Source organism: Nematostella vectensis, chromosome 11, assembly GCF_932526225.1.
Source record: "Nematostella vectensis chromosome 11, jaNemVect1.1, whole genome shotgun sequence".
Lineage (NCBI taxonomy): Eukaryota > Metazoa > Cnidaria > Anthozoa > Actiniaria > Edwardsiidae > Nematostella > Nematostella vectensis.
Genome location: NC_064044.1, coordinates 4,855,653 through 4,877,952, shown reverse-complemented (window position 1 = coordinate 4,877,952; position 22,300 = coordinate 4,855,653). Strand labels below are relative to the sequence as shown.

Genomic DNA, 22,300 nt, shown 5'->3' with positions numbered 1-22,300 from the left:
TAAACACCGAAATGGGCGGCTTTTTCAGAGGCAAATCCAAGGCAAAATGAACACCGAAATGGGTGCTCCTGCGGCGCCAGGGAGCGACGAAAAGATAAAAAAAAACCCTGGTGAAAACAAGCCCTTTCTGACAAAAGAAACTTTCTGGTTGATTCGTTTGCGCTGAATAAGTTGCTTGTTATTTTGCCTCTAAAAGCCGGAGCGCGCGTTTTTGCAGCCTAAAAAGTAAGGTGACCTGATTTAGTGGATGTCGCCGACCCTCCTCCCCCGCCATACAATAACACAGAAACCCCGTTATTAGCAAAGCGGATATACCAAATAATACCACAGGGATCCCCGTTGAAAATGAGGATGAAGAAAGAAGGCTTTAAAGCAAAAGTCAGTAGAATCCAATGTTGGTGGGGCGCAGAATCCGATAAGTATTGGACAGAAGCAATTTTTCTCTTACCCTCATAGCAGCGAGATGACGGGTCAAGTCGTATTCGGATTTAAGCAAGCGGATAAGTGCACCACAGGCCTATGGATGGGAAATAAACAAATGCACCACAAGTCTACGGATAGAAACAAAGGGAAATGCACGAGGAATGATTTGAAGAATGTCTGCTCTAAAAGTCTACGAAGAAGCAAAGAATTTGGCTACTCTAAAAACAAGGATAAGTTTCTACAGTTTTCCATCTTTATTATAAATGCTTAGGGTATCATGCAATCGGTGCCCAGTTTTCGACTGTGCACTATTTTGTGTTGAGTCAATTAAAATCTAAAGACCTCTTTCAAGGAATGATATCCAAATTTCGACACTTCGCAACAAAGGAAAATTCAAAATTATCAAAGACTTGAGTTATCTGCTATTCGACATTGTTTATCTTAACTGAAAAAACCTATCAAGTTTTTTTAACAAATAGATCTCATTCTTGCGTGTCATGAACAAAAAAGGTACGCAACGAGACGCAGTATACTACTGACTTTTACCTCTGTGTATTTTGTCTGCACCAGTGGGGCTAAACATGTCTTGAAGAGACGATCAACTGGAACCAGAACCGATTCTATGCCTATGATCAATATAGAAATTATATTAAAGGGGCCATGCCATGAGTTTTACGTGGGCCACGGTTTAGTCCACAATTGGCTATTGGAGGAGACAGAGCTAGTTCTAAAATAGTATGTGTTTGTCCTTAGAACTGGTTGCTCATTTCCAGTGGTATGGCATTGCGTTGATATTCTTACCTGAACAAAGGCTCTGTCGCTTTTTGTCGCTGAATCTGGATATAAGACAGCAAATGAAATGTCTAGTTAAGTGTATTTGTATAATAAGGCATGTAAATAGGCATGATCAAAAATAGCTTCCTTGCAGGCGTTTACCCGGTGCTTTCCGCTAAGTTTACCCTGTGTTTTTCGCTGTTTGCCGAGTCCGACTAAATTTGTATGCTAAATAAAGTATGAGATATTTTTGTTATATTAATATTTAAATTCTAAAACTTGAAAAATAAAAAATCAATTTAAAACATTAATAAGATCTATTTGGATTTTAAATTGGAAAATCGCTGCAACATTATTTAGCACTTGCAGTCGCGTTTATATCATGAATATTTTAGACTTCATCAAGGCTGGAACACTGTAAAGAGATATTGTCAGAAATAAAATCTAGTCCGCAAAAGGTATCGTTATACCGCTGCTCAGTTGCAGCAAAAAAAAAAAAAGCCAAGAAAAGGGAAGACCGATACCCTGTTTCACAAACCTGTTTGACATGTTACTGACTTGGACGGGTGTATCCATGGATACAAGCAGTGCCATGCGCAGTATTGGATCACCAATATCACGCGTTGTGCTAAGGACGGCACGGCCAGAGACTAGGTCGAGAGGGTCGGTCTCTGATTGGCTGTCTTGTTTTCTATCATGATTCCATTCTTCTGAGTGCGGCATACTTCGTTTCAAGATGGCATCAGTAAGGGACGCCACGAAATCTTCATACATAGAGCCGACTAAATGGATAAATCATAAGAGATGGAGACAGTAAAGGGAATTTCACGAAATATTCATACATACATCCGACTGAATGGAAAATTATAAGAGATTTGGTGCCATGTAAATGGCTTTTGATAAATAAACAAAACAAGTAGAGCGATCACCACGAATAAGTAAAAGCTAATATGGTTTAGGGTTTATAATTCATCCTTTTTCAGTTCTTTTGGTGGGCTCTATTTCCAGCCATTACTAGCTCACAAAAAGATATGTAAATCGAAATTTAGGTATGCATATTTTTGGTGACATATCTTAAAGCTCTATCGAATCCCCTTCCTGCCATGCTAGTAGCCGAGCAAATCTGGGGATAGTAGCAACAAAACCTACCATTTCTTGTCCCGAACATTTCCGCCATCTGCAGAAAGATAATAGGACAGTGATAAAAAAGAAACACACAGCAATGGAGAGTTATTATCCGGTTCTCACTAGAACGCAAGAGAACGCAACTGCTTGATTTTCTTACGCTTGCGCTTGCATCCTAGTGAGAACCAGCCTTAAAGTTGTTTAAAGACAAAATTATATGACTTAACTTGAAAAAATCATATCTAAAAATGCCATGTCTTTAAATGCCTTAGAAATATGAAATAAATTTAAGACATTTTAAGACTTTTTAAGGACCTGCGAAAACCATGTTTGTCGATTTTTCTGTTGCGCTTTTAGTATGTACCTTGCCAAGTTCCTGAATGAGAGACACAGACTTTCCAGCAACGAGGATCTGAGAAAATAACAGAGTGCAGCGTGGATTAGGTGGATCCCCAATAATAATGAAAAAAATATTGGCACCCAGAGCTGCCCTAGAGCCCTTGTTAACCACACCTTTGTTATTGTTTTCAATTTTAAGACAAATTATTTGAAGTATTCTCGTAATAATCATCTTAAAACTAAGTTTTATACTTTATTTACCAATTTCCACAGAAAATATCGCATTAGCTTCCCCAAATCAGCCGATGGAAATAGATGCTTTCTCTCACTTGGTATTTCGCTAGGATGACAAGATGGCGGCTGACAGGAACCACTATAATGAGTTATGTACCTGTTTGATATGATCCTCAAGAAAACAAGGAACCATATTTGGAGAGCCTTGGGAGTTCATCTCTAGAATAAAGATGAATATATGCATCTAAGGCTCAATTCTAATAGGACAGAGCCCGCAAAATATCTGGCACAGCAAAAACAAATAGTAAGGTCCAATTTCTAGTATTATTTTCGAATGGGACGTATGGGAGTTACAAAGCGATATAGAAGCGAGGAGATAAATAATATATAAGTACTAACAATCATATCAATAGCATCTACATTAGTGAGCCTAGAACACAGGCAAACCTACCACTGCGAAGAGTCACCCCTTTCTCCCAGAATGCAGTGCTCTCAACCGACATGGAAGCGTTTCTATAACAACAAGAAACAAAGGAAAAGATCAAGGTGAGCCACTTGAGATAAACCTCGAACAGTTGTTTCTACCATACCAGACGGTGATAGCTTGGTACACGGCGCACATGCTGCCGTTCTCGATAGATGGAATAGTATGTGGTAGTATGTAGACGAAGTTAAAACCACATTTGATCGCAAGAATGGGCCCGATAGATAGGCCCAGATGCCCATTCTGGCACCCCGACTGCTCCTCGGTGGTGTGTTTGCTGATAGCAGAACGAACAGAGAAGTTGTTTTTGCCTACCAACCCCCCCCCCCCCCCCCCCCTTCGCATCCTTGTTGGTTTACTTCACAAAACTGCAAACGTGGCCACGGTAGCGCGCGTTGTAACAGATAGCACGTTTCTCGCATCCTTGTTGGCTTACTTCACAAAACTGAAAAGGTGGTCACGGTAGCGCGCGTCGTATCAGATAGCACGTTTCTCGCATCCTTATCGGGTTACTTCACTGAACTGTCAAGGTGGCCACGGTAGCGCGCGTCGTATCAGAAAGCACGTTTTCACATCTTTGTTGGCTTACTGCGTCGTATAAGATAACACGCTTCTCGTACCCTTATTGGTTTACTTCATAAAACTGCCAAGGTGGTCACGGTAGCGCGCATCGTATCAGATAACAAGTTTTCACATCTTTGTCATCTTTTACAACGTATTCTTAGATATGAGGGATTGTGGCCCTGTTGCCCTTTGCGACCCAGTACCTGGCTCCAAACTTATCAAAATTATGAATTGCGCCCCAGGCAGTTGCCACAAGAGTTGTGTCTGACAGTTTTGGATAGACAATTTAGTATTTTCGAGGAGGGAGGAAGTAAACCGGAGCAAAGAAGAAACCCAACAAACTTAACGAGGAATAGAACCTGGAATCCTACTCCTTCCCCCTCCTCCTCCCCCTCCCCCTCCCCCTCCTCCTCCACCTCTTCCTCCTTTTCCACGTCCTGGAATCGAGTGGTGAGAGGAACAAAAACTACTGAGTGAAACTCTACCAACTATGCCCCAAGACTCTTACTTCTGTATGAAGAACTCGCTGTGTGGGTCCTGCATCTCGCCCGATGTCACCCAGTAGTTAATGAAGTCCATGCAAGGACGAAGAGTATCCAAAAACAGGCACAGCAATAAAGCAACCTGAGAACAAGGCAGATGACATAAGGGATGGGTACAAGACTACACACAATCTGTAGACAAGGTGATCTGCAAATGCGTGATGTAATCGGGGAAATGAATAATCATAAGGCTGGACTTTGGGTTTCTTGGACATACGATTCAGTACTGTGCAACTGGGATAGGGTGGTAGCTTTTTGGTTCAGCCTATACAAGAGTACATATGTATTGTTGATACAAGTTTTGTGCCATGTTACCTAAGGTCTGAAATACGGGAAATGGGAAAATGGGAAAATGGGAAACTGGTAAATGGTGGCATTTTTCTAGAATCAGCTTATGACAGTGTCCATGTATTGCCCCTAATAGGAATGAACCATCCCTTGTGTTTCCAACATGTTACCTTAGGTCTGGTACATGCCTCATCATGGACCCACATGTATTTCCACCATGTCAGGTCTGGTACATGCCTCATGAGTACTCACATGTATTTTCACCATGTTACCTTAGGTCTGGTACATGCCTCATGAGAGTACCCCCTTGTGTTTCCAACATGTTACCTTAGGTCTGGTACATGCCTCATCATGGACCCACATGTATTTCCACCATGTCAGGTCTGGTACATGCCTCATGAGTACTCACATGTATTTTCACCATGTTACCTTAGGTCTGGTACATGCCTCATGAGAGTACTCACATGTATTTTCACCATGTTACCTTAGGTCTGGTACATGCCTCATGAGAGTACTCACATGTATTTTCACCATGTTACCTTAGGTCTGGTACATGCCCCATGTGAGTACCCACATGTATTTTCACCATGTTACCTTAGGTCTGGTACATGCCTCATGAGAGTACTCACATGTATTTTCACCATGTTACCTTAGGTCTGGTACATGCCTCATGAGCGTACCCACATGTATTTTCACCATGTTACCTTAGGTCTGGGACATGCCTCATCGAGTACCCACATGTATTTTCACACAGTTACCTTAGGTCTGGTATATGCCTCATGAGAGTACCCACATGTATTTTCGCCATGTTACCTTAGGTCTGGGACATGCCTCATGAGAGTACCTACATGTATTTTCACCATGTTACCTTAGGTCTGGTACATGCCTCATGAGAGTACTCACATGTATTTTCACCATGTTACCTTAGGTCTGGTACATCCCTCATCGAGTACCCACATGTATTTTCACCATGTTCCCTTAGGTCTGGTACATGCCTCATGAGAGTACTCACATGTATTTTCACCATGTTACCTTAGGTCTGGTACATGCCTCATGAGAGTACCCACATGTATTTTCACCATGTTACCTTAGGTCTTGTACATGCCTCGTGAGAGTACACACATGTATTTTCACCATGTTACCTTAGGTCTGGTACATGCCTCATGAGAGAACTCACATGTATTTTCACCATGTTCCCTTAGGTCTGGTACATGCCTCATGAGAGTACTCACATGTATTTTCACCATGTCACCTTAGGTCTGGTACATGCCTCATGTGAGTACCCACATGTATTTCCACTATGTTACCTTAGGTCTGGTACATGCCTCATGAGAGTACCAATGTATTTTCACCATGTTACCTTAGGTCTGGTACATGCCTCATGAGAGTACTCACATGTATTTTCACCATGTTACCTTAGGTCTGGTACATGCCTCATCGAGTACCCACATGTATTTTTACCATGTTCCCTTAGGTCTGGTACATGCCTCATGAGAGTACTCACATGTATTTTCACCATGTTACCTTAGGTCTGGTACATGCCTCATGAGAGTACCCACATGTATTTTCACCATGTTACCTTAGGTCTTGTACATGCCTCATGAGAGTACCCACATGTATTTTCACCATGTTACCTTAGGTCTGGTACATGCCTCATGAGAGAACTCACATGTATTTTCACCATGTTCCCTTAGGTCTGGTACATGCCTCATGAGAGTACTCACATGTATTTTCACCATGTCACCTTAGGTCTGGTACATGCCTCATGTGAGTACCCACATGTATTTCCACTATGTTACCTTAGGTCTGGTACATGCCTCATGAGAGTACCAATGTATTTTCACCATGTTACCTTAGGTCTGGTACATGCCTCATAAGAGTACCCCCATGTATTTTCACCATGTTACCTTAGGTCTGGTACATGCCTCATGAGAGTACCCCCATGTATTTTCACCATGTTACCTTAGGTCTGGTACATGCCTCATGAGAGTACCCACATATATTTTCACCATGTTACCTTAGGTCTGGTACATGCCTCATGAGAGTACCCACATGTATTTTCACCATGTTACCTTAGGTCTGGTACATGCCTCATGAGAGTACCCACCTGTATTTTCACCATGTTACCTTAGGTCTGGTACATGCCTCATGTGAGTACCCACATATATTTTCACCATGTTACCTTAGGTCTGGTACATGCCTCATGAGAGTACCCACATGTATTTTCACCATGTTACCTTAGGTCTGGTACATGCCTCATAAGAGTACCCCCATGTATTTTCACCATGTTACCTTAGGTCTGGTACATGCCTCATGTGAGTACCCACATATATTTTCACCATGTTACCTTAGGTCTGGTACATGCCTCATAAGAGTACCCCCATGTATTTTCACCATGTTACCTTAGGTCTGGGACATGCTTCATGTGAGTACCCACATGTATTTTCAACATGTTACCTTAGGTCTGGTACATGCCTCATCAGGTACCCACATGTATTTCCACCATGTCAGGTGTGGTACATGCCTCATGAGAGTACCCACATATATTTTCACCATGTTACCTTAGGTCTGGTACATGCCTCATGAGAGTACCAACATGTATTTTCACCATGTTACCTTAGGTCTGGTACATGCCTCATGAGAGTACCCACCTGTATTTTCACCATGTTACCTTAGGTCTGGTACATGCCTCCATGAGTAACCACATATATTTTCACCATGTTACCTTAGGTCTGGTACATGCCCCATGTGAGTACCCACATGTATTTTCACCATGTTACCTTAGGTCTGGTACATGCCTCATGAGAGTACCGACATGTATTTTCACCATGTTACCTTAGGTCTGGTACATGCCTCATGAGAGTACCCACCTGTATTTTCACCATGTTACTTTAGGTCTGGTACATGCCTCATGAGAGTACTCACATGTATTTTCACCATGTTACCTTAGGTCTGGTACATGCCTCCATGAGTACCCACATGTATTTTCACCATGTTACCTTAGGTCTGGTACATGCCTCATGAGAGTACCGACATGTATTTTCACCATGTTACCTTAGGTCTGGTACATGCCTCATGAGAGTACTCACATGTATTTTCACCATGTTACCTTAGGTCTGGCACATGCTCCAATGGCATCAAATGAACACATAGTGCTGTAGAACACATCCAGCAAATGACAGGTTTGCTGAAAAATAAACAGTGACACCATTTTATCCCTTCTTTTTTATGGAGGTATGGAACTTTAGGTGTAGAATTTTCAAATGTGCATTTCACTAGCGAATCGAATCCACTTGAATCATAGTGTTATCCAGTCCATCCTATGACACAAACGACTCCATTATATTGTTATTTAATGGTATGTTTTTGTTATATATTGATACATATTTATTTAGTATATAAAACTCGGGAACCTCGCAAGAACAAGCGATTTTATTGGTTGAGAAACTTGGGATAAAATGCAGTAACACCTCCTAGGAAGTGGATATTTTCCTGCACCCCAAAATCAATCAAAATGGCGGGTGTAACAGCAGATTTGCAAGTTTTTCTGAAAAGAAAATTGCACTAAAGCTCGTTTATATACTAAAACGATTATACCATTTTCAAGAGGTGGATAATGGCAAAATATCTACCCAGAGTTGGAGGCTTGAGGTAGATATTTTTAAGGCCAATATCCGCCAAATGGAAATGGTGTAATTGATAAATATTTTAGGTGGAAGCCAGCAACATCTCAAGCTGGAGTTGTTTTTTTATAAAGAACATTATCAGTAAGTATTGATAATTTTATGGTAATTATAATGGACAAAAAGGTCTAAAATAAAATAAAAACACATTGTCCTATGAACATGGCTACCTGTGAAGGAGAAAAATTTCCAGAAGAGGCCATGCCTTCGTGATAAATGTCGTACAGGAAGAAGATCTGAAGAAGAGAGCACAACAAAGACCATTATTAAACATGCAGGCAGGCAAGTGGGTAAACATAGATTCAATGGACGCACAGACAGATGAGAAGACAAACACAGGAGACAGATGGACAGACATAATATATTGTGAGAACCGCAATATATCAATGACTGAGGTGGGGTTCTGAAGCCTGATGACTAGGTTCAATCCCTTCCTATAAGCTGGTGGTGTTTTCAGAGGTGTAAAAATCTCGCTTTCTAAAAAAAAAAACATTAAATTAACCTGCATTGGGCATAAAAGATCTACTGAGGATGCTGGCCTGTGTTACCATTTCAGTGACATTACAGTATTTACACACTAACGCACATTCACGATTGTAAACTGCTTGGAGCAATATTATGTATCTCAACTGACTAGTTGTCATTGGGTGATCTGCACTAAGCTGATCACTTGACTTTTGGGGTAAAAAAGTAATTAAAAAAAAACCACCAAAACAAGATGGCTGCGGTCCTCATGCCAGAGAGCGAAGAAAAAAATCTCACAATGAAGAGTCCTTTCTTTCTTGCTGATTCATAAGTGGTGAATATAATGATATTTGGCTGTCAAAAGTCAAAGCATGAGCATGCACGAGATCATGTGATTGAAGTGCAAGTCAACTACTGAATGTAAGGTGCATGTGAATGTGTCTATACACTCATACAGTACCTCCTCGTGGTGCTGCTTGAGTGTATCATGCAGGTTAACTAGTGTTACAGGACATTCTGCAGCAAAAGAGAGAAATGGTGCAGGGTGGCCATTAGTATTTAAGAAAGGGAGAGAAAATCAATATCAAGCAGCAAATGGTTGAGGTCAAAACAGGGACACCATTTCAGTAAGCAACAAAATTTCAGTTAGGTAATATGAAGACATGTGGTTGTTTAGGAACACTTAAGTTAACCCGACCTCAAGAGGGTGGGCTGGTGGATTTTGCTTTAGACAACAACGTCTCACAGAGAACCTCACAGCGCATCTAGCAGGGCAATTCCAGCACAACACAGAAAAATATAAACTGTACAGAGTCAAATTCACAGAACCATTGCTAAAAGGAATCTACCCATTACTCTAGCACATAGAGTAGCATTCCCCATATAGCTTTATCAGCAAGGCAACACATATACAAACTATATAGAATGGAGCATTTGTGAAATAAATGGTACCATTTACTTTTGTCAATGATATCCTTTTGAAGCTTTGTGAGACATTTCTTGTAATCCTAACATCAAAATAAATAAAATTAAAGCACAGAACAAAGAAACTGAATCTTTTAAGGAAAATCATATCAGTCAGGTTTTAAGAGACTACAGTCATATGGTCTCCTTTCTATCCTGTACGTCCAAAGCACTTGGTCAATAAAAACTATTGATCATTTTTAAGAGTGCTGTCATATTTGAGTGTACTATCTGTAAGTTTATACACTGCCCTGTATAGTTTGTAAGCTGTTAGTTCAGCTAGTATTGGTAAGTTGGCTAGTGGTCGCCTACTGGGGCTGTGAACCATATGTATATCCCTATTCCTTATCCAATAGGAAAAGTCTGTAAATTCTGTAAATCAAATGGAAGAAATATTGTGTTGTACCTTGATGTAGTTTGACAGTGTTGCGGCAAATGCCTGGGCAGTTTGTGTCGGTTTGACATCACTCTGTCTGGTTGTACCAGTGTCACTTAAAATCTCCCCAACAAAGCTCAGGAGCTCGTGGGTTTTAGCTCCAACAGCAGCAAATTTGGTTAGGAGGATGGCTAAGGATTCCTGGTAAATACAAGAACTCCATACTCAAGGGAGAGTCAAGTCTGTGAAGAAAGCTAGTGATTCCCTACATTTAGAATAAGGAAGATTGGCTTGTAAAGATGACAAGTATTTATAGCATTGGGAAGATTGATTCTAGTAAGAACAAAGCATTCAGTATTAGGGATATTAATAACAGGTGAAAATGAAGCATTTAGCAGCAAGGAGATTGATTCCAGCAAAAACAATGAAATCAGCACACCATGAAGAATGCCAGTGACAAACCTTAGACAAATGAGACACTTTAAGGTTGCCATTGACATCAACCTTATTACCATGGATACTGTACACATATGAGGAGTTAACACCAGATAGCATCCTGCGAAATGGGAAATGGAAAAAGGATAAATGACCATAGCTACAGTACTGCAGCACTTGTAATCATAGGATACATAGATTACTAAGAGCTACTTCAATGCTTGCAATCCAAAGATAAATTATCATAGCTTAAGTACTGCAGTGCTTGAAGCCAAGGATAAATTACCAAACTGTAGCTACAGTAAAATACTTCAAAGTTTTTAATCAAAGGATAAACTACTCCATAGCTACCGTATTGCAGTGCTTTAAACCAAGAATAAATTACCATAGCTACTGCAATTCTTGCAATCGAAGGATAAATTACCATTTAGCTAACATACTGCAGTGCTTGAATCCAAGAATAAATTACCATAGCTACTGCAATTCTTGCAATCGAAGGATAAATTACCATTTAGCTAACATACTGCAGTGCTTTAAACCAAGAATAAATTACCATAGCTACTGCAATTCTTGCAATTGAAGGATAAATTATCATAGCTAAAGTACCATGACCTACTCAGTGAAGTATAACACTCACCAAAGAGTCTCTCTGACCAGTTGAGTTTCTGTCAGCTGTCTTGCCGTAGTCTGAGCAAATGGGTTTTGTGAACACTGGTGACTCTCCCTGTAAAAAAAGTAAAAGTTGTCACTATCATAAGTTATTAAAATTATTAATTATTGGCAATGTCTTGACAGGGGTTAGGGAGTATACTTACCATACAGTAGAGAGAGAATAATGCGCCAGGGTAACATTAGCAATGTCTTAAAGGGTTTTGGGGGAGTATACTTACCATACAATAGAGAGAGAACAATGCCCTAGGGTAACATTAGCAATGTCTTCGAAGGCAATAGGGGAGTATACTTACCATACAGTAGAAAGAGAACAATGCGCCAGGGTAACATTAGCAATGTCTTCGAAGGCAATAGGGGAGTATATTTACCATACAGTAGAAAGAGAACAATGCCCCAGGGTAACATTAGCAATGTCTTCGTAGGCGTTAGGGGAGTAATCTTCCCAGTACTGGTTAGTTATCTGCTCCAGAAGCCAGCTTTGACCCTGAAAAATCATTTAGACTTTTATGTAGTAAGATATGCGTCACTTGTTCTCAAATATAAGTACCCTCCAATTATCCCTACCTTTACTATTGCAGCATTAATTCTCTACCCCTATCTTTGGCTTTATTCAACTTCCATTTCTTTCCTCAATAAAACCAGTACTCAACCCTGTTCACTGTTTCCTCTCCTTTCACTCCATTCACCCAAGGTGCTAAGGAAAAGGCAATCTCTTAAAGATAGTTGTTGGTACTAGAAATGGGCCTAGTGGACAAGGCAATCATGTTTTATGAACTTTTGAAATATTAATTAAAATACCTTTTCAGGGGGGGAAGTCACATGATGTACAAGGGTGGCATTTCTCAGGGTCAATTCTTGAGCATCAGCCGGTGTGGAGCTGCCCATCCCCGAATCATTGGCAGCATAAAACTCATCCTTTGTCTCCTACGGGTAAGTGTGAGTGTACAATTCAATTAATCTAGAAAAGCCATACACCATTATCAGAGCAAATGAAACTGGACGTAAAGGAGGGGTAGACTGGAAACAGACAAGGTAGAGTACAGTATGAGGCACAAAAAGCAATGAAATAGAGTGATATACCTCATCATCTGACCAAATCTGGAAGAAAAATAACAACACTAGATTACCATATGTCCATATTTTATTTTGCTTAAAGGGGCAGCGTCATGGCACTGCGCATGTCTGGAGTCAGTGTTTATTGTAGGCTTTTAATTGTCTTTTAATTGCCAAATTATGCGCTTCCGCACAAGCGCGTAATTCCAGAAGCACTGAATGTGTTATCTTTTCCAGGCACCTAATTAATATTGGTAGAAGAGAATTGGTAAAAGGCACACACCCAGGATTTGCTGAGAGAGGTGCACAGTCATGAATAGTTTTTGGTCATCCTTTAATAAGAAATGACCTGTTTTTTGGTGGCCAGAGGGGTGGGGGGTGTGTACACACCCTGGACACGCCCCGGCTATGTGCCTGGGGAGGTCATTCAAACTGATAGAAAATTTATGTGTCTAAAAATGTTTCTATTTACCACATTAGAATTCTCCTGAGGCAATCCAATTATCTCCTCCTCTGCATCGCCAAGAAGATAAGCTTTCCAATCAAAATCATCTTCATCTACGACAACAAATTCAAAATTAAAAGACTGTAGCAAGTATGGAGTGAGCCACCATGATTGTCATCCACAAAAACATCACCATTATAACTCCTTTTATGTGATAATTATCATAATCAACACCACCATCATTCCACAATCGTCATCATTATCTTTACATTATTATTACCATAAACATGCAATCACCACACTATTATCATCAACACATCATCATTACAAACAACATTACCACCCATGCCATTATTAGTCATGATTTCATCACCATCATCATCACTGTAAACATCTCCTTCTTTTACTGTGTATATTTATATCTAACCACCATAACACATACCATCACGACTAATTAATATTGTAATCATTACTAATACATACAATAAAAAAAATAAAAAAATGATAATAGCATAATCATCAACCTGCGTACCCTACAGTATCATCATCATCATCATCATTGTTACTATCACCCTGGTCTAGATATCATTCCTAAAGTATTCTAAACATGTTCTCATGGGTGAGATGACACTGTGATTACCATTCAACTCTTCTAACTTTTCTGGTGGTTTGTACTCTGTGTGAGTTGGTGAGTCTGATAGTTGCAGCAGAAGAAGTAGCAAAGAAAAGTGACTGTCTGTCTGTAAAACATGAAACTTCTAATCAGTATGTTACACACTGAATACCAAAAGTAAAATATTCTTATCCAAAGAGAAAAACAAAGGCACAGAGAACAATTATACTGTACATTTTATAAAAGGCTGTCAGAGCAAATGTCCAGTGTAACAGTGGAAGTTCAAGACCAAAGGTTGATTATGGGTAGAAACAATTTAAAAGAATCAAAGAGAAAAATATAATCCAGCAATGCGAGAGCTATATATTATCTTTAATGGACAATCATAACTGTTTATAAATATTTTGCAATTGAAGAAATAATTGAGATCTATTGTTCCATGTTGTAAAATTGCCATTTGTCATATCCATTTTTTTTTAAACTCTGGTGTATATAATACTGTATGTTGCATTAAAATGAGTTCATCTATAAAATAAATCAGCCTACTGCAGTAGCTGGTAATGCTTACTTTGACATTTTCCTCTGTGTCGCTTAATGGGGTCGAAAGGAATTTTTCACAGAGATCATGAAAAGCTGTTGCCTTCTCAGACTGAGAATGTACCACAAATTTCTGCTCGACACTGAAATGCAAACGAAAAATCATAATGTACAACAAACCTGAATAAATTTATATTTTTTCACTACAAAAACAGTATAAGGTGGATGAACCTCAAAAAGTTCAAAGAAGGTGAGCTTATTGAGACAAGTAAGTAATCTCGGTTCTCATCACCAGTTAGCATTAGAATAGTGAGTGTTTGGACTTTGGTAAAATGATTCAAAGGGCAGGTTAGGGGAGCCTGTGTAAAAGGGGGGAAGGGGAGGGGGATGTTCAGCTGAAATGGTATGTAAGAGAAGGGGTAGGGGAAAGGGGGGGTCATTCCATATGAACTCAACCAAAGTGAAAAAATCTTTACATGTCACCGACTCAAATTTATTTTGGTAATACCTCTATATGTATAAGGAACACATGCAAAATTTTAGGGTCCAACTCTAAAGGGTCTCTGAGATATGGCCTTCCCAAAATTGAGGGCTACGCCGCCATTTTGCCCTCGTGAGGGGCAAACGTCAGTTTATACGAATTTCAGAGCTCAATATCTTCAAAACTAACTACAGGACAGGGCTGAAAATTACTACTCTGACTAATTCTGGTCCAGGCTTTCAGAATATGCCATCAGAATTGCTTGATCAGAATTGCATCTCCTCTCTTTTTCTAGTTTTTGGCCTATCAATTATGGTTCTTTGCATAGGCGGAAATCAAACATCCAGCTTTCAGGGGTCCCCATGAGACCAAAGTGTTGAAAAAAGTTATAGCTGTGCTAGTTTCCTTCAATTGGGGTGCATGTCTATCTGTACTATGAGTATGGACTATCTAGGAGACATAATACAGGAGTTAGGGAACCAAGAAAAGGCTTCCGCCTGAAAAACAACATTTTTTTTACCAAATTTCTGATGGCAGGTTCACCATGTGGGCAAATACCCATGGTAATGAAATTTGTTCTACATGACCGCACATATCTGGGCTCTATTTGTTCAAAATTTCAACTTGGTTTCTCATCTCCTTCATTGTTTAGTCATGTTGGCAAATATAGGCGTTTTTTTACGAAAACGCACCATATTGGCCTATTAGAGAAGCCATATATGTACATGTAGATGATACAGTCCATCATCAATTGAATATGCATAGAGAATGTCAAACAGTGAATTACACGTACTAGTACAGAGGGCTTATTCAAATCAAAGAGTTCATGCAAATAATGGCAGCTTCTTCTGAATAATGGCAGCATCTTCAGCAGCAAGCCTATAAAACCGTGCACTGTGTTCTGGACTGGTACCCAGCAAGCATTCTTGCGAACAGAAGCAGGCCAAGACAAAAGTCCTGTTTTAGAGTGCTGCATAAAGTTTACAAATACATCATCATTGTCGTCTGAACGCTCCACTATACAACCAATGTACCACTCCTTATCATACATGGATGCAACATATTTCCCTGGCTGCAACTCGGCAGTATCCATCTCTGACACCAGCTGGTCTCTACCTACAACAGTGAAATGGTCATCGGCCGATATCCGTTTCATATGCAGTTCTGTTCGGGAAATTGGAATAAAGCAGTGGTGGGACCTTGTGCCAGTTACTTTCACTGCTTTGTCATATCATGCTGGCAAGTCAAAGCTCCTTTCATTCTCTACCACATCAGCAGCTGATACAAAGAAAAACTTCACTCCTGTTATATTCCTACTTGACCAGTCATACATTTGTGAAGCAGTTAGTATATGGCCATCTGTTGCTGCCTGAAGACTGGCTCTTGCCACCAAACGTTCAACGGTGCTACCAATTCAATTACATGGACTTTTGCCATGTGATGTGGCAAAAAATTGCCACACTGCCTTGAGCCCATAATCTTCTTCATGGTGGCAGAGGTTTGAAAAGTCCTTAAAGTTTTTGTGTTGGCTCGCTGCACCATCACTAAAGTACAGGAGTTGTTGGATAAATGGCAGTTCAGCTTTAATGTAAGACACTATGGTTGAGATGAAGGCATGTACAGTTGTGGTTTCATGTTTCAGACAGTCTGCTATTACACACATGGAAGAACACTGAAGGTCCCCTGCCAGTTTGTAGTAGATCATGAAGGGATGAAGGGTTACCTTGGCATTGTTCCAATGAAACCCTTGTACTTCGTCCTGTATTACGATGCTGTAGTTCTCAGCGAAATCTAATATTACTATGGCTTCCTGTTTTTTCAAATCTTCGTTTAGCTGACTGAGATAACTCGATTGTGCCTTAGCTATGAAATGGTGCGATCTGAGAGAATCAAATGAACTGCATGCACTTTGAATGAATCAGTTACAGTGGAGGTGAGACATAACATGGATGTTCTGTCCACATGTGCCCAATGTTTGTATGTTACTGTATCATCAGAGTCAAAGTCATTTGTTGAAAATATGTCAGACAAGTAGTGCTCCAATGCAGCCTTCCCAGGGAATGATTCACATATAGGTGCAACATACATTCACGGCTGCTCACGGAACATACTATTTTCTCAAGCAAGTCTTTGTAGTCATGACTGCCTGGAATAGCCGCTGCAATAAGTTTTGCATTTTGGTGTTGCTCACAGACACAAACGAGGCAGTAACAAAAACACAGTATTTTGGACGCAAATCACAAAACTTCGAAAATCCTACTTTATATGCAGGGTACTTTTTCTTGTATTCCACATACAGTTCATGCAGATTTACAAGCAATAGCTGTTTCTGCCTAGATGGACCTTCACGTTATTCTCCTTAACAGAAAGAAACAAATTCCTTTTTTCCAGGGCATATGCGTGAATATTCCTCTGACTCATAGAATTTGACAATACGTTCTAAAACATCAGAAGGGAGTGCTCTTCCACCCTTCTTCAGGTCAGGATCAGCAAGAATACCCTTTTCTCGTTTAAGTTGCCGTGATCTCCGTACCATATGATCAGTTACACCAAAGTTATCGACAATCTTTTTCCGTGACCAACTCTCTGGCACGAGGGTCAGTAGTTTTATTTTCTCCTGTCTAATTGCTGTTTTGAGTTTTTCTCCTAGCAGGAGCGTCAGACGGTCAAGATCTTTACAAGCATCTGAACACTGACCATCCTCCTCCTCAGATGAATCAAATTTGTCTATCTCAATGTCAAATACTCTAGCAAATTTGGCCTCAAGCTTGCTCTGTATCTGATCAACCTTTCGTTTCCCATACGACACTGCCTCCCTCCTTGGGATGGATGATTTAAGTGGAGTACAGTCAAGTGATTTTGCAACTTGGTTCAACGATTTTCGATCAAATTCCGGGGAATGGAAGTCACTGTCACTTGAACTGGTTTGACTGTCATCGTGCTGTTCACAACATCGGTCATAACAATTTGAGCAAAGTTTCTCTCCTGGTTTCAACTTGAACTTTGTAGCCATTTCTTTGTCAACATATCGCAGGGATTCTATAAAAGGAGTGTGAACTACATTGCATGAGAGAAACCAACAAAACATGACCAAATAAATGGCTGTTCTCGGCAGAAAAATGAAACTAGGCAATCTTACTTACTTGTAATATGTTTCTTATGAAGAGAAAATGGGTCTGTACAAAACCTCTGCAGACTCTCATATCGTGACAAATACAACTTTTCATGATGGAAACAGATCTGGTCATCTTCAGAGAGTGAAATGCCACTCCGCCAGTTCAAAAGCTGCCTATCCACTTCTTCCAGATCCGGACTTTCTGCAGTAAACATGCTTGTCACATTCTTCATTCAAAGAAATCCCAATTTTACACCTTTCAGAAGCCATGCAGAAGCTTTCAATTAATAAGAAGTGATTAGCTTTTTTTGTTTTAACCAGAGATGATGCAATGCCAGCAATGCAATACCTGTAAAGAGATGCAATACCCACAATGCAATACCGGTGATAGATGATGCAATACCCACAATGCAATACCAGTGGAAGATGATGCAATACCCAGGGGGCATGATGCAATGCCCAATTTTGCCAAATCCTGTATTCCAAAGGAAACATTGCAACATCAGATGATATCAGGAAGTTTTCCAACTAAAAGGAGTGTTGAATAATGCTCTGAAAACTTTAATCTCTGAATGATCGGAATAGTGCGTTTTTACAAAAAAACGCCTATATTTGCCAACATGACTAAACAATGAAGGAGATGAGAAAACAAGTTGAAATTTTGAACAAATAGAGCCCAGATATGTGCAGTCATGTAGAACAAATTTCATTACCATGGGTATTTGCCCACATGGTGAACCTGCCATCAGAAAATTGGTAAAAAAGTGTTATTTTTCAGGCGGAAGCCTTTTCTGGGTTCCCTAACTCCTGTATTATGTCTTCTAGATAGTCCATACTCATAGTACAGATAGACATGCACCCCAATTGAAGGAAACTAGCACAGCTATAACTTTTTTCAACACTTTGGTCTCATGGGGGACCCCTGAATGTTGGATTTTTGATTTCCGCCTATGCAAAGAACCATAATTGATAGGCCAAAAACTAGAAAAAGTGAGGAGATGGAGCAATTCTGATGGAATATTCTGAAAGCCTGGACCAGAATTAGTCAGAGTAGTAATTTTCAGCCCTGTCCTGTAGTTAGTTTGGAAGATATTGAGCTCTGAAATTCGTATAAACTGACGTTTGCCCCTCACGAGGGCAAAATGGCGGCATAGCCCTCAATTTTGGGAAGGCCATATCTCGGAGACCCTTTAGAGTTGGACCCTAAAATTTTGCATGTGTTCCTTATACATATAGAGGTATTACCAAAATAAATTTGAGCAAAATCTGAGTCAGTGACCTGGGGACCTCTGGTTGAGTTCATATGGAATGTTATATGGAATGACCTGGGGGGGGGGGGGCGCTTGTCTGGATGGAAGGATAGGAGAAGAAAGGCTTGTCTGGATGGAAGGATAGGAGAAGAGAGGCTTGTCTGGATGGAAGAGTAAGGGGAGCTTGTTTGGGAGGAGAGGGGAACTTGTTTGGAAGGAAAGGGGAACGTGTTTGGGAGGAAAGGGGAACTTGTTTGAAAGGAAAGGGGAACTTGTTTGGAAGGAAAGGGGAACTTGTTTGGGAGGAAAGGGGAACTTGTTTGGGAGGAAAGGGGAACTTGTTTGGAAGGAAAGGGGAACGTGTTTGAAAGGAAAGGGGGACTTGTTTGAAAGGAAAGGGGAACTTGTTTGGAAGGAAAGGGGAACTTGTTTGGAAGGAAAGGGGAACTTGGTTGGGAGGAAAGGGGAACTTGTTTGAAAGGAAAGGGGAACTTGTTTGGAAGGAAAGGGGAACTTGGTTGGGAGGAAAGGGGAACTTGTTTGGAAGGAAAGGGGAATTTGTTTGAAAGGAAAGAAGAACGTGTTTGAAAGGAAAGGGGGACTTGTTTGAAAGGAAAGGGGAACTTGTTGGAAGGAAAGGGGAACTTGGTTGGAAGGAAAGGGGGACTTGGTTGGAAGGAAAGGGGGACTTGTTTGAAAGGAAGGGGAATTTGTTTAGAAGGAAAGGGGAATTTGTTTGTAAGGAAAGGGGGACTTGTTTGAAAGGAAAGGGGGAATGGGGGCATTATCAGATGAAAATGTAGGAGGAAAAGGGGGTAGTAGGGGGTAGTAGGGAGGTAGTAGGGGGTAGTAGGGGGGTAGTAGGGAGGTAGTAGGGGGGTAGTCGGGGTGGTAGGGGTGTAGTAGGGGGTAGTAGGGGGGTAGTACAGGGTAGTTGGGGGGTAGTATAGTTGTAGTAGGGGTGTAGTAGGGGGTAGAAGGGGGGAGTAGGGGGTAGTAGGGGTGAATTGGGGGGTAGTAGGGGGTAGTAAGGGTGTAGTAGGGGGTAGTAGGGTAGTAGGGGGTAGTAGGGGTGCAGGGCCATGCAGGATGGCTGAAACCATGTGAGAAGTACTAGCAATCAGGACTTACCCTTCTAATGCATGAGATACTTTAAAGCCATCAACATCCAGATATCTGTGGTACCTGAAGCAGTGACAATTGTTTTAATAGTAATAACAAACAGTGACGTAATCTCGCAATTCAGGTTGGTTCTCACTTGGACGTAAGCGCAAGGGCAACGCACATAATTTTCTGATTCTCACTAGAACGCAAACGCAACTGCTTGATTTTCTTGCGCTTGTGTTTGACCGGTTCTCACTTGTATTGCGCTAATGTTTGCACTTGCTTCTTAGTGAGAAACTGAATTTGGTAGAAAACCACTGGAAAGTATGGTTAAAACTTTGCTATTATCCCTGAGGTTCACGGCTAAATTTAGCATTATGTCATGGAGTAACTGTGATGTATAAGATAATGCCGTTAAAGCATGGACCTTGAGAGATCTAGCTTACTGCCAAGGGGGGTTCAACCCAAAAAATTTTCTGTTATAATTCTACATTCGTAACAATTTTGGAATTAACAGACACAACGAAAACGATAAAAAAGGCAGCCCAAGGGGGGGGGGAGGTTAAACCACCCAATCCTTCTCCCGTAGATCCGCTAAAGATCTATAAATTGCCAGGGTCTATCGACTTACCGAAAATTTGACACCGCAAACTGGACAGAAAGATTAAAGTTGCGGCTAGCTCTCTGAGGAATAATACAACGTGTAATCAAAATTAAGAAAAAGGAAGCTAAAAAAAATAATCAAAGGAAATCACACCTTAAAGCCAGTGAGCTGTTCGACAAAATCTTCAGCAATATCTTGAATTCTGTTGTCTTTGAGTGAAATCGGCGCCATTTCTAAGCCGCCATGTTTGTTTGACTTGTAAAACCGCTGGCCTACGCCAGAATATCACGTGACAGACTTGCAATTGGCGGGTAAATGTAACGCTGCGGAAAAAAAAAATATGAGGATTACAGCTACTTGTACGGTGCATCAAGCCCTAAGCAGCCTGCTCGCCTATTCAAGATTTTATGTAATGTAATGTAGTCCTGCGGTTCTCGGGATTCGCCCACGGGATGATCTAGCGGGAAACCTGGAAAATGATCGGGTGTCGCGCATGTTCTTCAAAACGCTCGTCCTTCAGGTATGCGATATTTCCGAATTTTCTGCGGTATTGCGGGATTTTCAAAAAGTTTGTGCGGTATTGCGGTAATTAGACCCCCCACCCAACATCCCCCTTTAATTATGTCCCTACATAATTAACACGTCCCCCCCTTTAATTACGTCCCTACATAATTAAAACGTACCCCCTTTAAATTAATTACGTCCCTACATAATTAACACGTCCCCCCTTTAATTACGTCCCTACATAATTAACACGTCCCCCCCCTTTTAATTACGTCCCTACATAATTAACACGTCCCCCCTTTAATTACGGCCCTACATAATTAACACGCCCCCCCCCTTTCAGGGAAATAACACAGGGGTAGGCTTACTTATGTTGTGCCCCCACTCTGTACGACCACAACTATTTTGCTAGCTATGCTTCAGGGATCAAATCCATGTTGACTTCAATCCTGTGGGTAAACATGTAGCTATCACTTGTATAGGGACAGCGGAGTGATCCCACAAGTGAAGGGGAGGAGGCACCCAGTCGGTGGTATGATATAATTGGTTGCACCCTCTAGTTTGTTTTGCCAAACAACTGCTGCCCCTCCCCATCCGCCGCCTTAGTAAGCATGACAAATAAGAGAAAGTTAAATGGAATGGCTTACTTGCTTGTGCTAAAAGACTGAGAGGGGGGTTGGGGAAGGGGGGCACAGAAGACCACATCGTTTTGTGGATCGCATAATGAGGTCCAGTCTTACAGGGCACGATGAGCAACTCCGAGGGCAGTAAAAGAGAGTTAGGCACTTTGAGCACTCAAGGCTTGCTACAACCCTGACCCTGCTCTGGGAAGTATTATTTAGTATAATGACATATTATACTAAAAGTGACTTTCTTGGCGATCATCTCGATTATATCTATCAGAAGAGACAAATGACTTCTGATATTTCTCAGTCATATCCTTTCGTTAAAAGAATCGTCACATGTTCTATCTTCTTTTAGTTGACCTATTAAAGGTTTTTAAGAAGGTCTTTTTTAAATCATCTTTTGTCATACGGTCATTATAAGACGACCCTCGGTTCGTGAATATTATTCCACAGGTAGCCCATTGTCCCTGAATGATATTTACGGAATCTTGAATAAGGCGCTTTAATACGGCAAAAGAACACGCAAAAAGTAAACATGAACACAACACTAGACTACACACGTCTTTTCAACAAGTTTTTATTTTTTTATTTTTCACTCATT

General features: G+C 40.7%; 1 protein-coding gene across 1 annotated transcript in view; it reads right to left on the bottom strand.

Annotated features, from left to right (window-relative positions):
- Positions 1-20,880, bottom strand: part of LOC5501380 (gamma-tubulin complex component 5) — a 31,637-nt gene extending 10,757 nt beyond the window's left edge. Inside the window, exons 1-25 of the mRNA XM_048734381.1 lie at positions 20,723-20,880; positions 20,597-20,649; positions 19,993-20,046; positions 14,047-14,158; positions 13,506-13,605; positions 12,893-12,978; positions 12,448-12,465; positions 12,166-12,291; positions 11,736-11,851; positions 11,333-11,419; positions 10,723-10,816; positions 10,291-10,461; positions 9,880-9,928; positions 9,382-9,437; positions 8,627-8,692; positions 7,883-7,960; positions 4,452-4,567; positions 3,347-3,408; positions 3,053-3,114; positions 2,687-2,734; positions 2,347-2,374; positions 1,736-1,979; positions 1,225-1,259; positions 970-1,049; positions 449-517 (exon numbers count right to left, since the gene is read on the bottom strand). Of these exons, the coding sequence (XP_048590338.1) occupies positions 449-517; positions 970-1,049; positions 1,225-1,259; positions 1,736-1,979; positions 2,347-2,374; positions 2,687-2,734; positions 3,053-3,114; positions 3,347-3,408; positions 4,452-4,567; positions 7,883-7,960; positions 8,627-8,692; positions 9,382-9,437; positions 9,880-9,928; positions 10,291-10,461; positions 10,723-10,816; positions 11,333-11,419; positions 11,736-11,851; positions 12,166-12,291; positions 12,448-12,465; positions 12,893-12,978; positions 13,506-13,605; positions 14,047-14,158; positions 19,993-20,046; positions 20,597-20,649; positions 20,723-20,800 (2,088 nt within the window). The 5' untranslated portion in view covers positions 20,801-20,880. The remainder of the gene's footprint in view (positions 1-448; positions 518-969; positions 1,050-1,224; positions 1,260-1,735; positions 1,980-2,346; positions 2,375-2,686; positions 2,735-3,052; positions 3,115-3,346; positions 3,409-4,451; positions 4,568-7,882; positions 7,961-8,626; positions 8,693-9,381; positions 9,438-9,879; positions 9,929-10,290; positions 10,462-10,722; positions 10,817-11,332; positions 11,420-11,735; positions 11,852-12,165; positions 12,292-12,447; positions 12,466-12,892; positions 12,979-13,505; positions 13,606-14,046; positions 14,159-19,992; positions 20,047-20,596; positions 20,650-20,722) is intronic.
- Positions 20,881-22,300: the final 1,420 nt, after the last annotated feature.